This window comes from Hoplias malabaricus, chromosome 11 (assembly GCF_029633855.1).
Source record: "Hoplias malabaricus isolate fHopMal1 chromosome 11, fHopMal1.hap1, whole genome shotgun sequence".
Taxonomy (NCBI): Eukaryota; Metazoa; Chordata; class Actinopteri; order Characiformes; family Erythrinidae; genus Hoplias; species Hoplias malabaricus.
In genome coordinates, this window is record NC_089810.1 from 8,681,408 (window position 1) to 8,696,716 (window position 15,309).

The 15,309-nt window shown below is 43.3% G+C and overlaps 1 protein-coding gene across 1 annotated transcript; it reads left to right on the plus strand.

Moving 5' to 3' along the window:
• The first annotated feature begins 5,867 nt into the window (after positions 1-5,867).
• Positions 5,868-14,014, plus strand: ctsh (cathepsin H). The gene is made up of 11 exons (XM_066685565.1): positions 5,868-6,028; positions 6,228-6,259; positions 6,418-6,523; positions 8,492-8,562; positions 8,644-8,835; positions 10,357-10,412; positions 10,596-10,677; positions 12,572-12,640; positions 12,745-12,851; positions 13,426-13,551; positions 13,702-14,014. Exons 1-11 carry the CDS (start codon positions 5,881-5,883, stop codon positions 13,769-13,771), a joined length of 1,059 nt encoding a protein of 352 aa, XP_066541662.1. The 5' UTR covers positions 5,868-5,880; the 3' UTR covers positions 13,772-14,014.
• The last annotated feature ends 1,295 nt before the right edge of the window (positions 14,015-15,309 follow it).

The following is a 15,309-nucleotide window of genomic DNA, read 5'->3' on the forward strand; positions in this document are numbered from 1 at the left end:
AGTCCTTCACAGGGCAACACAGACACACACACATTCACTCACACACACACTCACACCTACGGACACTTTCGAGTCGCCAATCCACCTGCAACGTGTGTTTTTGGACTGTGGGAGGAAACCAGAGCACCCGGAGGAAACCCACGCGGACACGGGGAGAACACACCAACTCCTCACAGACAGTCACCCGGAGCGGGAATCGAACCCACAACCTCCAGGCCCCCTGGAGCTGTGTGACTGCGACACTACCTGCTGCGCCACCGTGCCGCCCTATGACTAAAATATATTAAAAAAAAAAAAAAAGACAAAGACCCAGTTGGTTCCTCACAGCTTCACTCCACGTTCAGAACAAAGAGAGAAAGACGAATCAATATACAACCAACGAGAAAAAGAGAAGGGAAGAAAGGCCCCTCTGGAGGCGGGGACGCGCGTCTACACCGAGGTGTCCTGCTGTTGTACATTAACAGACATTCTGTGTCCTTCTTGCTGTTCCAGTGATTGTGGAACGTGAGCGTTATACCACTGTACAATGCATTGTCGTTTAAGAGTACGATCCGAACAAGTGAATGAGTCTCTCTCTCTCTCTCTCTCTCTCTCACTTTTCGCCTGCGAATAAAGGTATTTTTGTAGCCCTCGACTAAAGAAAATATAGGATTCTGCACCGCTGCCAGAAAACAAGAAGAAAAAAGCAGAAAAACAAAGAGCATAGAGACGTATTTTGTACAAATTCCCCGAACAGAAGTGTGTTCTGTATATTTTGTACATGCAGCCCCACATATTTCTAAACGTGTACCTGTGTAAAGCACACCTCTTTGAAGCGTTGTCCCCTAAGCTTACACACTCGATGCTAAAGCGATTTGTGATTTTGAAACCATGATCTAGAGGTAGAGGACTTTAAAGTGTTTTGCATATACTGTAATCCTGTCTATAACCACTCTCTTAGCAGGAATATAGTAATGTAGTGCTTATTCTGTGAATATTTGTATGTATTTTTACTATGTACAGTCTAGAAACTACACACTACGACGCTCAGAACGGCAGGCATGCAACACTGTATCAAGCGGAATCTTTAAAAACCACAAATCCTATATATATATATATATAGATATATATATAGATCTATATATACATACTGTATACACATCTACGTGCACATACTCTTATAAATTATATATAAACCAACAGACAGAAACGTTTTGCTGTTAGCAATACCCAGTGGTATGAGAATTATCTTTCAACCCTTAAGTTTATTTCCACGGCTTGAGAACAATTTCCAGTTTTGTACAAAAAAGAAAAAGGGGGAAAAAAAAAAGAGAAAACCAATTGTATGTTTCCTGATTACCTCTTGCTAATAAATCTATTCTATCTCAGGGGGATTTCGTCTCTTTGTGCGTGTTTTTCACTTGTGTTTCACACTTTTCTTAACGTTCCTGAGGCCACACACTTCGCCTTTCCAAACTGCACAGTTCAACACGCTTGAAGGAGAGCTGGCTTTAATGAGAACCTATTATAATATATTTATAAATAATCTCTCTTGTTCAGTGCATGTTCACATTAAAGTGTGAACGTGGAGGCCACCAACCCACACACTGTGAAACAAGACCACAGTCAGTTTTCTGTGCGCTGCCTGAGTCAGAAAACACGGGATAAAACGAGTCGTTCTGATTCTGCTCCGCTTCAGACGTCAAGTGCAGAGACTTTAGAATGGCCCCGCCCCCTCGTCTGAGTCTGTCCAATCACAGCGCTGGACCTGTGTTTACGTGAGAGCACAAAGACGAGGTTAAACTCAGCAAAACAGAAACAATGAGCGCAGAGAAATAAGAGCACTGAGTAAAAACAGAGAAGAACAGAGTGAAAACAGCTAAAAACCAGAGCTTCTGCTCCTCGCTCCTCACTGCTGTGCACTCGGGGTCGAGGTGAACAGCGAGCGGCTAATTATCATTTAAAGGAATGAAAAGTGGTGCTTTCAGGTGCTGAAAGTGGGCGTTCTGAACTGTTTTGGGCTGTTTACACAGGGGGAGAACACTGCTGTGGGGTTTGGACCAAAGCAGGTCACAGACGTTTCACTAAGAAACAGAACTGTGTTCCACTGTGTAGAAGAGGGAGATACATCTCCTTTACCATGTGCCTTTGATCTGATCACAAGGAACTGAAACAGAAAGCTGGCATCTTTACTGGATTTCTACATAATTCACAGTTAAGGAAGTGCTTAGGGAAAGTGCTGTTCTGCTTTTTGTACTATTCCAGTACAGATTTTTAAAAGCATGACATGTGAGGTCAACATCTGTCTGATCCTGAGAGGAGACTATGGCAATAACAAGGCTGCCCCTTTTAGCTCATGCCGCTTTCACATGAGCTCTGTAGAACCTCCAGAGTATCAGGTCCGGAGATGTTCCTGAATCCTCCTTTCACAAATGTAGTGCACAGCAGGAGGTTTTCTGTCAGACGCATTCTCGCAGTAGGAAATGTGCTGCATGCTTGAGACATGGAGTAGCGCCTGTGCATCACAATGAGAAACTCCGGAGCTTTGACTTTGTTCTCACATGTGCTCACTCTGGCTTTACCCTGACTGCAGGGTGCTAGGATAAAGGATACAGTCTGGGACGAATGTTGCAGGTGTTTGTGTTCACACAAACTCCAGAACATTCCTAATATGGTGCCTGTGTGAACTAGTCATCAGAGTCACTTTCTCTCTTCGTCTTATCAGCTCTCTCCCATTCCTCCAGGAGTTTCTCACTAACACAGGTAATCAGAGCTGAATCGAGTGAGGAGCATCATGTGTCCACAGCTTGTCTCAGCCCCTGTGGCTCAGGGCAAGCCACTCCACTCTGCCTCTGCAGGCTAGTGCCATAGAATCAAAGGCAGTGACGTGGTTGATATGGGTGCTGCTGTCTAGGACACTTTAATGTGCAGTCTGGATGCATCCCAGACCTGATAGAGTGATCTAAATGATCAGATTGGATCATTCTCAGCGCTGCAGTGACACTGACGTGGTGGTGGTGTGTTAGTGTGTGTTGTGCTGGTGTAGAGTGGATCAGACACAGCAGTGCTGCTGGAGTTTTTAAACCCTGTGTCCACTCTCTGTCCACTCTGTGAGACACTCCTCCCTCGTTGGTCCACCTTGTAGATGTAGAGTCAGAGACAGTAACTCATCTGTCGCTGCACAGTGTGTGTCGCTCGTCCTCTAGTCCTTCATCAGTGACACAGGACGCTGTCGGCTGGATGTTTTTGGTCGGTGGACTGTTCTCGGTCCAGACACTGAGGGCTTTAAAAACTCCAGCAGCACTGCTGTGTCTGATCCACTCTACACCAGCACAACACACACTAACACACCACCACCACGTCAGTGTCACTGCAGCGCTAAGAATGATCCACCACCACATCACACCTGAAGAACAAGAGGAAAGCAGGGTAGTAAAGTATGCAGAGCAACAGATGGACTACAGTCAGTGATTGTAGCTTTATGGACATGTAAACACACCTGAGATGTTTTAAAAGTCTGTTAATGACTGTTCAGAACTGAGGCTGTGTGAGTGTGAAAAATGGGGCATGAGCTTTGTCTCAGTCAAATCTCCTGATAAGCCCTGACCTGTGAGAAAGGAAAACACTGCAGTATCAGGTTTATTACTGTAGACCTGGTCGATCATTTACCCAATCACAAGACTCATACTTACACACTGGGTCAGGGTTAATGGTTTTACAGCTCCTCTGTCAAATCAGACCTGAGTCACTGTCATACAAGCTCCTAGATCAGACACATATCTGATTCATAGGCGTGAGGCATGGATGTAAACGGTCAGATTAGAGTTAGTGCTGTGGTCCTCAGTCAGCACCGGCAGCGCGGCAAACAACAGAGGAGAGGCTAGCGTCATCCTAAATAGAGTCATACACTTCCTAAGTAGTGCACTTCACAGATTATTAAACTAAAGCTACTACACACTCCGACAAGGCACTAGTTCCAAACACCTAAATATACACAGTTCTGTGATTCGACATACAGCACAATACATCAACATTAGACGTCACTTTATTTATTCCCTGCCTTTAACCCCTCCGTTGCAGTGAACACACAAACACACACTAGTGAGCAGTTCTTCATACACACTAGGGGCACAAACGCAAATGGAGCAGTGGGCTGCCAATCACCTCAGTGCTGGGGGAAGGTGCAGTTTGGTGCCTTGCTAAAAGATACTTCTAGCAGTGTTAAGCTGTCTTCTCACATTAATGCAGTGGCTGTCCTCATGAGTGAGCCCATGAGAAGGCAGATGCTATGTTTTAGTGACCTACACTGTGCACTTCTTAGGATAGAGTGGTACATCTGAGACTGAGCCGATCTCTTGGAGATACAGTAAATGAAGGCTGGTAAAGAGCAAGCACTAAAAGTGTGCTGTCTTCCCAGTGCAATGTGATGCATATGAGCTACTAATGCATCTATTTTTTTAGTTTTAATAAACAAAGTGTTTGTGAAGCCACAGTGTCTGTAAATGGGTAAAAAAAAACAAAGTGTCTGGGTCCGGTGCTAGTCTTTCTCTCTCTCTGCTCACGGCAGAGAAACGCCATCTGGAGGTTTTTAGACAACGGAGAGACTCCAAACGCTGAAAAGCACCAACCGAGATGAGGATGTTGCTCTACTCCTGCTCCATAGGGGGGTCACACTGACTTATTTTTGCTGTTACAGTTACATTACTTAAGGTGGAACTAACTCTAAATTCAGGAGAGCGCTAACTGCATGAAAGTAAACACAGAGGGAACGTGCTACAAAACTAAACAGCTCGAGTTACACATGAGTTTCTGTGGGAATTCAAACAGTGAATAAACACTTACAGACAATTTACACGTCAGCTAAGTACAAACAACAGTCGCGTTTATCCTCAAACACACCATTCCACCTTAAAAGACACAAAAGAACAATTTCCCCACAATCGTAGACATTGCCTTTAAGGCTTGTCAGTGACTTAATAAAGTATCAAATATTTAAGGTGTAAGAATGAGGTGTGTGTTGTTTATAAATTATCTTTTATCCAGTTCCTCCTTAAGTCATTCCTTCATTGTAAAACATGTATTCACTCACGTTATCATTACACTGTGAATATGCCTTTACTATTTCACTCCCATGTGCCAATAAGTCATAGACCTTAAATATCTTCCTCCCACGGCTTATAAAGTCATACTCACATCCGTTTTTATCAATTCTATTCTTTCTTATTGACAGTAACACACAAATACAAGAATGACACAAATAGACGTGAAAATACACCCCTTAAAACACCCATCCACACCACCCTCCTCAGCTGGAACATCAAAGTAAGTCAAAATATAACTTACAGATCTATTATAACAAGAGACGTGTACATGCACATTAAAGAGATCATCAGTGGAATCAAGGGAGCAATCACCAATGGGATCAATGCATTATCTTCTTCAGACCTGCATTACACTGCCCACAAACTGAATTAACTTGATTCTGCAGGCCAGGTTTCCCATATTGCTATTAGCTTGGTGAGTTCTGGCAGTGGAAAGATCCATCAGAACTACATCATGCTCACACCTTAAATATTTTTCTCTCACTGCTTAGTAATTAATACTCACACCTTAAATATCTTTATTAGTCATTCCTGTGCTTAAAATAATCAAGACCCTGGCGTTACATTTTTTGTAAGAGGTTCGCACGTCTTATTTTGTTAAGGTGTTATTTCTCCAGCAAGGCTCGGTTAGAAACAGCAGCAGAACATTCAGGACCTTCCTCTTCCTCCACCTCCTGCTCCCTAGGCCCCTCCTCCTCCACCACCTCCTGCTTCCTAGGCCCCTCCTCCTCCACCTCCTGCTCCTCAGGCCCCTCCTCCTGCTCCTCCCTCCAGAGCGCTGTCAGCGGTGTGTCATGTGATGGAGGGACTTTTATTCCTCCTCTCTCCTCTCACACCTCACTCCAGCAGCAGCATCTCCGGCCTCGGGATGAAGAGGCTCCTATTCGCCGCGTCCTCGCTCCTGATCCTGCTCTCCACCTGCGCCATCTCCCTGCCCTCGGAGACGGGTAAGAGTTAACGCGTTTACGGATTACCGTAAATACATCGCCATCGCGCACTCACAACGCGCCTTCACTTTCACTTCTGTTACTGAGCAGCTTTCTTTAGGGGGAGCTGACCATAGCCACCTGCTGAGAATCTGTGTGGTCAGTTTAGGACCTGTCTCATGTATAATATCTCACTCCAGGCCTTTCTTCACTGTTTCAGATGAGTTTTTCTTCAAGTCCTGGATGTCTGAGGTAAGACCAGAGACTGTGTTTTCAGTGTGAGATCAAAGTGTTCTTTGTAACTGCACAAGGAAGTGAAACTGAGCCAAAAACATCTCGAACCTGACAGGCTGACTTGTGGATAACTTACTCTGTGTGTGTGTGTGTGTGTGTGTAAACCCTGCCCACAGCACCATAGGAGCTACAGCTCAGATGAGTACTACCAGAGGCTGCAGATCTTCACGGAGAACAAGAGGACAGTGGACCGGCACAATGCAGGAGATCACAAGTTCAGAAGTAGGACTGATCTTTATCTCAGGAGGCTTTCAGGGAGATTCCAGTGTCTGTAAATAAGCCTGAGCCTTGATGTGGTGCTTTGTAGAAGATATGACCCTAGGGTGGTAGAGGAACCGGGTGCTCCACAGCCTTGTTATCAGTAACTGCAGAGGGGTGAGATGTGAGATTGCGCTTTTACATTAATTCAGTAGCTAGGCTGTCATTTGGCTGTCAGCCAACATTGCTGTCACACGAGGTGTTGCAGGACTCCTCTTTGTTCTGGGGCACACACAGAGCTCAGAGGAGCACAGCTGTACACATCTGCTCTCCAGTAAAACATAGGGTCACAACTGTGCATCCTGTAAACACCCTGTTAAACACTAAAGCTGAAGAGATTTAACTCTAAAGTGGAAGGTACTCTGCTGTGGATGAGAAATGAAGGACAATTTAAAACTAAAGAAGTTACTTTTAATTGCATTCATTCTGTTTACTGTGCACATTGACCTAATAAAAAACAGAAACCGTTTTAATCTGTTTCACCCCATTGACCAAAACTGCATCATCATTTCCTGTGATTCATAGGGTCCACAGAAATGAGAACTGTTCGACTTATTTACCTCCTGCAGTTCCTAGTTTAATACAATGCTGTACAGAAGTGAACAGTTCACTAACGACAGTCTTAAAACGAAGATGATCATGTTGATGTTGTGGGGGTTGCTCTTACCATTATATTCCGAGGGCAGGGAATGTTAGACTGTTTGATTTAGTGATGTATTATGTATATTAGTAGATTATATGGTTATAAACAGCAATAACCAAAGCACATGGCTATGATCTGTCATTACCTCTCTGCTGCGTGGATGACTTACTTTTAAATATTTGCTAACATCACGCTGGAGCAGCAGGTAGTGTCTCTGTCACAGTTTCAGGGTCCTGGAGGTTGTGGGTTTGAGTCCCGCTCCGGGTGACTGTCTGTGGTGTGGCTGAGGAGTGTGGTGTGATCTCCCTGTGTCTGCGTGGGTTTCCTCCGGGTGCTCAGGTTTCCTCCCACAGTCCCAAAAAAAACACGTTGGTAGGTGGATTGGTGACTCAAAAGTGTCCGTAGGTGTGAGTGTGTGTGAATGAGTGTGTGTTGCCCTGTGAAGGACTGGTGCCCCTGCAGGGTGTGTGTAGAGAATCTGGTGCATTGTGGATAATGTAGTTCTTGCAGTGAATGTGTGTGGTGTGCGGCAAAGCAACATTTTACTGGGGCCATGCTGCACTGAACTCGGCCTAATGACACCCCACTAGAGTTTAGTGGGCAGCCCCCTGGATGAGGAGAAAACCCCCAGAGCAGGAGCATGTGTTCTGTTCATATGAGCAAAAGAGGAGGAGCTCTTATTGTCATGTGCTGCTTTGATTTTAGTTTATTTTGTAGCCAGTTAAAGCAGCACTAGGTAGAATTTTTACCTTAAATTTAGGGCTTTAAATCTTTGTGATGCTCCACTGAGCCGTAAGAGGGAGAGTAGAGCCTCTGTCATTGCAGTAGAGTAGGAATCTACCCCCCATCCCTCCCCCATGGCCTTGATTTCAGGACGCTGCTGTAAAAATGAATTACTCTCTGCAAATGTAGGGGCTGCCCAGGACCAGAAACACCCAACCTTACCTAGTGTTGCTTTAATAATACCCAGTAAAATCCTGGACTAATGGGAGAATATGAACTGATGATTTTATTCATAAGCTGCAGTAACTTGTATATTGACAATATTGGTTTAGTTCTAAAAAGAGGAATTTCTTTAAATAAGAGTCATTAAATGCTGTGGACATCTGGTTCCTATCAGCTCCACTGTGGACTGTTCTGACTCCAAGTTGTTGTTGAATGGAGCATTTTGCATCACACCACTCTGAGTGGCATCACAAACTCCCTGGTGATTTGATTCAGCAGAAAAAGACTTTTCCTTTAAAAGTAACAGATGTAATAATCTTATCCCCAGTTGTCTTGTTCCACAGTGGGACTGAACCAGTTCGCAGATATGACCTTCTCAGAATTTAAGAAGAAGTTCCTGCTGACAGAGCCTCAGGTATCCAGCACCACACACCTCTGAATTCCTCGACTCATGCTAATGCTAGACGTTAATTACTTTTTATTTCAAACGCGGCAGAACTGCTCGGCCACCAAAGGAAACCACGTTCGCAGCAATGCTCCATACCCAGACTCCATTGACTGGAGGAAGAAAGGGAACTACGTCACTCACGTAAAGAACCAGGGCCCCTGTGGCAGCTGCTGGACCTTCTCTACCACAGGATGTTTGGAGTCTGTCACTGCCATTGCCACAGGGAAGCTCCTCCTGCTGGTGAGCAACACGTCCTCAGCATTGTACTCTGTACACCCTCCATTTTACTCTGCAAGGCCATTAACCCTGTGGGGTCTAAGGACATTTTCTCAATATTTGCAAATCTTCTAGAATTTACATTTACCTTAACTTCATCTCCAAAAGTTAAAGGAAAAAAAGGAAAATATCACCCCATAGTGGTTTGAGAAGTAGATACAGTGAGGTTTTAATTGCCCTGTGAGACATTTACATGTATGCATTTGGCAGACGCTTTTATCCAAAGCGACTTACAAAAGAGGATCTAACATTCAAACTACAGCACAATTTATACACCTCCAGACCGCCAGGAGAAACAAGAGTGAGGTTTATTCACCCATGGTAGATTGAGGAACAGGCAACTCCAGGTTTAATTGCCCCACAGTAGTTTAAGGAGGTGTCAGAGTGAGGTTTAATTGCCCTGGGGTGGCTTTAGGGACAGACAGAGCTAACAAACCTTCACAAGCAGCTTTGTTTATTCTGCTCTTTCTGTCACCGCATGACGTCACCAAAAAGTCAGGAACATTGTGCTGTAGGTGTCAGCGTGGTCTGCGTCGAAATGATGCTTAGTTATATTTCCATGCGCATCAGATTATGGCATAGTGTGTGGTGTAGTGTAGGGAGTAGGGTACAGTGTAGGGCACAGTGTAAGTGCAGTGTAGGTTACACAGGTCCTACGTGTCACATACAGCACGGATTAGACCCAGAAGCATAAATTGGCCTTTACTGTGAGCCAATAAAAAGAGGGGAGCATTTCTTCTGGGGTGGTCTTGTTTTATGGGAACATCCCGTAGCACAGTTTACTGTGTTTGTTGCATCATTATTTTCATTCTGTTGTGGCTACAGCGGTAGGTGATTGTGGGGTTGAGTCTTGAGCCCTACTGTTGGCCCCTGGTCTTCTGTGGAGGAGTCTGACATGTTGCCCACTACATTACCCCAACCACGTTTTACATGAGGTCCACTCAGTGTATGAGTTACACCCTGTTAGAAACTGTTATAAATCCAGTATAACATCCAGTCCCCTCTTTAAAGTGCAGCATTAATGCTTATTCACACAGTCAAGTTTTGAAAACAAACACATGTATATTAATGGTGTCTTTTTACACCGCTGCATCAGATGTTGAATTAGAACCTGTTCTATTTTCTGTATTTTAAGGATGTGTTAAAATTAGACCAATCAGAGCACTGTTGTCATAGTTACAGACCAAACAAATGAGCAGGAAGATGGCGGCTAAACAGTTCGACTTGTTCGGAGCGGAACACAAAAGTTTAAAAAACAAGCAACACACTGAGAACTAAATACAGTTAAAGAAAATACAATCCCTTTTACTGAGAGGAACAACACGAAGAAGCAGAGCTTCAAACTCCCCCAGTAACCTTCAGAAACACTGTATTTGGTGTGAATAGGCCTTTAGCCTGTTATTTGGTCACAGACCTGTAGCTGAACTCTGGGTCTGCTCTGTGAGTCCTGTGTTAACGCCCTGTTCGTGTCGTCCTTATTTTCAGGCGGAGCAGCAGCTGGTGGACTGCGCCGGAGCCTTTAACAATCACGGCTGCAACGGGTGAGTGAAGACAATCTGATCAAATGTCTCCTTCAAAAAGACTTAATGTCTGTGGCCTGTAACAGACAAATAAGACACAAAAAAGTCAAACCAAAGCTTTATTCATATCACAGCGTCCAGAGTTCTCCTTTTTTAGATCCTCACTCGTACCTGCTGCAGTAACAAAACCCCTTTGTCTTTCAGAGGACTCCCAAGCCAAGCGTTTGAGTACATCATGTACAACAAAGGGATCATGACTGAGGACGACTACCCCTACACAGCTATGGTGAGTGAACCGCAAAATTATGGGAAGTCCAAAGATTAAAAGTTGTATTACTGGTGTTTTAAAGTGTATTTTTGTGTAATGTATAATTATAATTAAAAATTAAAACACTCTCTGCTCTTTGGTGATTGTACAGTGACTGTGTGTCATATTAAAATCACATTGTCATTTTATTCAATAAAAAATAACCTAAAAATGAAGCCGTGTGAAAAGTAAAGAGTTTATTGGGAACTGCATTTGTTCTGAGCTCCATCAGGAAAAAGCTGCAGAAGACAGTGATGGGTTTGTTCTGTTCTTGGGGATAATACTGTGTCCAAAAGTCCGTGTGAGTGTGGGTTTAGACGAGGGAGGGATGCACTGGTTTATAATTTTTGGGCGGATACCAACAATAACTGATTTTATATTTTTGTAATTAAAGCAAATTCACATTGGTTTACAGCAAAAACAAATTATTGTTGTTAAAGGACTAGTATTTTCTTCAGTATTTGTAAGTTTCTGTACTTTTTAATTTCATCTTTTAAGTTCATTAGGTGTAGTTCATTTACACTTTTATCAAAGATTTACTGCTGGTTCCGCATGAATGGGAGAGAGTGTGTGAGCGAGTGTTTGTAATCGTTTATCATTGTGTTTCAGAAATAAATTCAGATGCTGAATGACTCTATTTTCATGTGTTTTGTATATGGAGGGCTCCTGCACTGTGGTGGTTGAGAGTATCTTTCAGTGTTTTAACCTGCTCTCTCTGTGTGTGTGTGTGTGTGTGTGTGTGTGTGTGTGTGTGTGTACTGAGTGTTGTTCATATGTTAATATAGTTTTCAACACAGAGAAATGTAATCCCAGAGACTCAGAGAAACTATGAAAAACGTCCACGCGGCCGACACTTTACAGGTGTCAATGCACAAGCACAAAAAAGGCACCAAGTTGTCTGTGTAAAATCGGCTAAAATTCCAATATCTGACTGATAACAATAACTAAAAACGCCGATATATCATGCATCACTAGTTTAAACGATTTAAAGATGATTTCAGTGTTAGAGAGTGGGAACGGAGCGCATTAATACTGCATTTAGGTTATTTTTTGTTGAATAAAATAAACATTGTGCCTTTTAATACGACACAGTTGTGAGAAAAGAGCAGAGAATGTTTGAATTTTGAATTAAAATTCTACACCACACAAAAACACTTTAAAACCTGATATTTGTGGGTGTTTGATCCTGAAACTGAGATTTTTCAGTTTAAATCAGAGTTAATTCCAGACAGAAAAGCCCCACACTCAGCTTCATCAGGTCGGGTTTATTACTCTCTGTCGCTCAGGAACAGTGTTCCACACCTGGTTCAGGACATTTCTAACACACAGAGCAGTTCCCTTATAGAGCAGCACAGACCAGTCTTTAGAAACACTTCTACAGAAGGGTAGTTCCACAGTTTTTTTATTTTCTTCCTGTATAAAACACCAAATCAGTTTGGAGTATTTGTAGCATCACTTTTACCATTTAGCCATCAACAAACATTTTTCTTCTTCAATTTTAATTCTACTTCTGAGGTGAACCAGAAGGATAATATTTAAATTTAAAGAAATTGCTAAAACTTGGCCTATTACACGAGATTTGACCAGCAGGGGGCAGCATTACCATCCCAAGCATCCGTCGAAATTTGTAGCTTGTAACACCTCAAAATACAAAAATTCATAAGTGGTAAATAGTGCCATTTCTGCAACAGACACATTGTGCCCCTCATAACCCCTAATGACATCATACTCTTATTATATATCTGCTGGTTTTCTGAAGAAAGTGCTGGTCCATCATCCTCCAGGTCTTGGACCAGTTTTAGAAGCAGGATTTAGGGCTTTAAACATCAGGAGTGTCCTCCAGAAAGTGCTGTGACCTCTGCTTTGTTTGTAGGATGGTCCCTGTAAGTACAATCCTCAGCGTGCTGCTGCTTTTGTGAAGGACGTGGTAAACATCACATTGGTGAGTGATCCAGAATCTCCAGCACCTTATAAATCAGTACACACCTTAAACACACACAGAGGAGACCTAGGGCGATGTCTAATGGTACATGGTCTTTCTTCAAGTACGATGAGATGGGGATGGTGGACGCAGTGGCCAGGTTCAACCCCGTCAGTTTCGCTTATGAGGTGACCAATGACTTCATGTTCTACTCAGGAGGAGTGTACAGCAGGTAAGAATCAGAGCAGAAACAGAACATACAACACAGAGTAGAGCTTAGACTGGGTCTTTTGTCTGAACCCTGAACCATCCCACAGCGCCAAGGTTTGAATCTGACCACAAACTCTTCTGACCAAACTCTGACCACTCTAAACCAGAGGTACACTGTGGTTTGAGCCTGATTTGGTCATCATTGACTATACTACAGGGTCTGACTGACCTGCAGTCTGAGGAGGAGCAGTGTCCGATTTACTGCCCAAACAAGCAGCGACTGAGTGGTCAGTATTTCTGGGTGGATTTCTGAAAGCTGAGAATTGTTGGAGGCTGTTGCAGTTTGAGCATGTCACTGCACTGTTTTACTGATCTCAAAATGTCACACCACTGTCAGTGTGTAATAAAACACAATCACACACACAGCAGAATGACCAGGGCTCTGGATGATGCCATTGCAGTGAGGAGGAGAGGTCAGTAGTCTCCTGCATTGAGGTGTAGAGTCTTATTGCATGGCCGGTCCACTAGAGAGGGCGAGAGGGATGTGAGAGTGAGGACAGTGTGTCCTTTACTAACTGTGTTCTGCCTTTTCTCAGCACCAAGTGTCGCAACACTACAGACACAGTGAACCACGCGGTGCTGGCTGTGGGCTACGCAGAGGAGAACGGCACCCCCTACTGGATAGTGAAGAACTCATGGGGAACCGGTTGGGGCATCAATGGGTATGTTCTTCTCTTTCAGCACGGATCAACGGTCCTCACAAGAGAAAGTCCAACCCGTCTCTGATTGGGAGACACACTGTAGGGCTGTAGCTGCAGGTTATAAACTATCCTCTCTGTCGCATTTCAAGACCCTCATGTGTTTCTGTGCAGATACTTCTACATCGAGCGAGGGAAGAACATGTGTGGCCTTGCTGCCTGCTCCTCGTACCCACTGGTGTGAATAAGGACACAGTGTTAAAGTTGTACCTATAAAGGGGAATCATGGAAGGTCCATATTGCATAGGGAATGTCCAGGGGTGGCTTGAACCTCTGAGGACACACAGAACAGGAATCAGTCATTGGCTCCGTTTCGCTGCCTCTATGTTTGTTTTTACTGACAGTTTTATAATGATCCAACTTTACTGACTTTGACTTTAACTGACTCTGTACCTGATGATTTTGTTTTCACAAAATAAATCTGTTTTCAGGGAAGGCTCTGTCTGTTGATTAATACTGTGTTTATTAGAAATCTACTCTTTACAAATTAGAACGGATTCTTACATTCATTTATTCATCTTCTGTAAGAGTTTCATGCTGATCAGTGATACTCAGAGATGGTTGTTGAGACAGCCATAATGCAACAACAACCTTTATTAAGATCCCTGAAAAAGGCACAAGTGCAGAAAGGTGAATGTGAACAGTACCTGTATCAGTACCTGGGCTCTGTAGCAAGATTCAGGGGCAACACAAGCCAGTAGACACCCTTCAACACAGCAAACACCAAACAACATGGTCTCACTACACATCAAGCCCAAACACACACAAATCTGAATTTTATTTTGTTATTTCAGTTTTTAATCTTGTGGCAGGCGTTGTAGCAGGTAGTGTCTCATATATATATATACACCCTCCAGGGTGTGTTCCTGCCTTGCGCCAATTGATTCCAGGTAGGCTCCGGACCCACCACGGCACTGAACTGGATAAGGGTTACAGACAATGAATGAATTACTAATCTTTAATTTAACCTGGGAAGTCATTAAACATATTCAGATATAACCTGATATGAGCAATCCTCAAGTTCTACATAAAATCCCCAAAAAAACTACAAAAAAACAACTATGGAAGTCACTGTGCATGATGGGAGCTCCACTGTGAGCCCTGTCAGGCCCCCGCCCAGAGCCCAGCATTGATACAATGTAAAAGAGAATATCTAAATATAAACAATCCATATTTAAAGTGAGTAGACTTTCATAATTAGAGTGTATCAGTGTTTTAATAATATTAACAATAGACCAAATAATCCATCATGAAATTGCCAACTACTTTATAATAGATATTTATGGATGATGTTGATGACTTGTTGCAGCCTTAATAATGTGTAAATATTAAAGGTTTACTACACTACATTTTGGCACCTGAGGTCACAGTAGAGCACCAGTATCTCAGATATCAAATACAAAGAATCAAATATGTATTATTCAGCCACACCCTCCCCTTCAGCTGAGAAAATGACATGAAACACTGAGTAAGCAATCTGAATGAAGAAGGAACGACGCATGAAGCAACAGTTTAATTTTGAGCACCATTTAAGGTGGAATGGGATATCTGAATAAGAATCCTCTGACCAGGCTGCATTTAGTGTTTTATTTGTCAGTTTATTATTCCAGATCCACCATAAATAGTGTTAGAGTTACACTGTGTTTTTAACTCACACCCTCGTCCTGTCATGCCATGTCTGTTGTTATCCTTGTCTCCTCTCTTGTCCCGCCTTTGTTCCGC

What these genes read in the sequence shown, in the direction of transcription:
- ctsh (XM_066685565.1), top strand. Translation starts at nt 5,881, where the DNA reads ATGGAGGGACTTTTATTCCTCCTCTCTCCTCTCACACCTCACTCCAGC. An exon ending in AACAATCACGGCTGCAACGG is followed by an intron (nt 10,413 to 10,595) that starts GTGAGTGAAGAC and finishes TTTGTCTTTCAG; the next exon opens with AGGACTCCCAAGCCAAGCGT. An exon ending in ACGTGGTAAACATCACATTG is followed by an intron (nt 12,641 to 12,744) that starts GTGAGTGATCCA and finishes TCTTTCTTCAAG; the next exon opens with TACGATGAGATGGGGATGGT.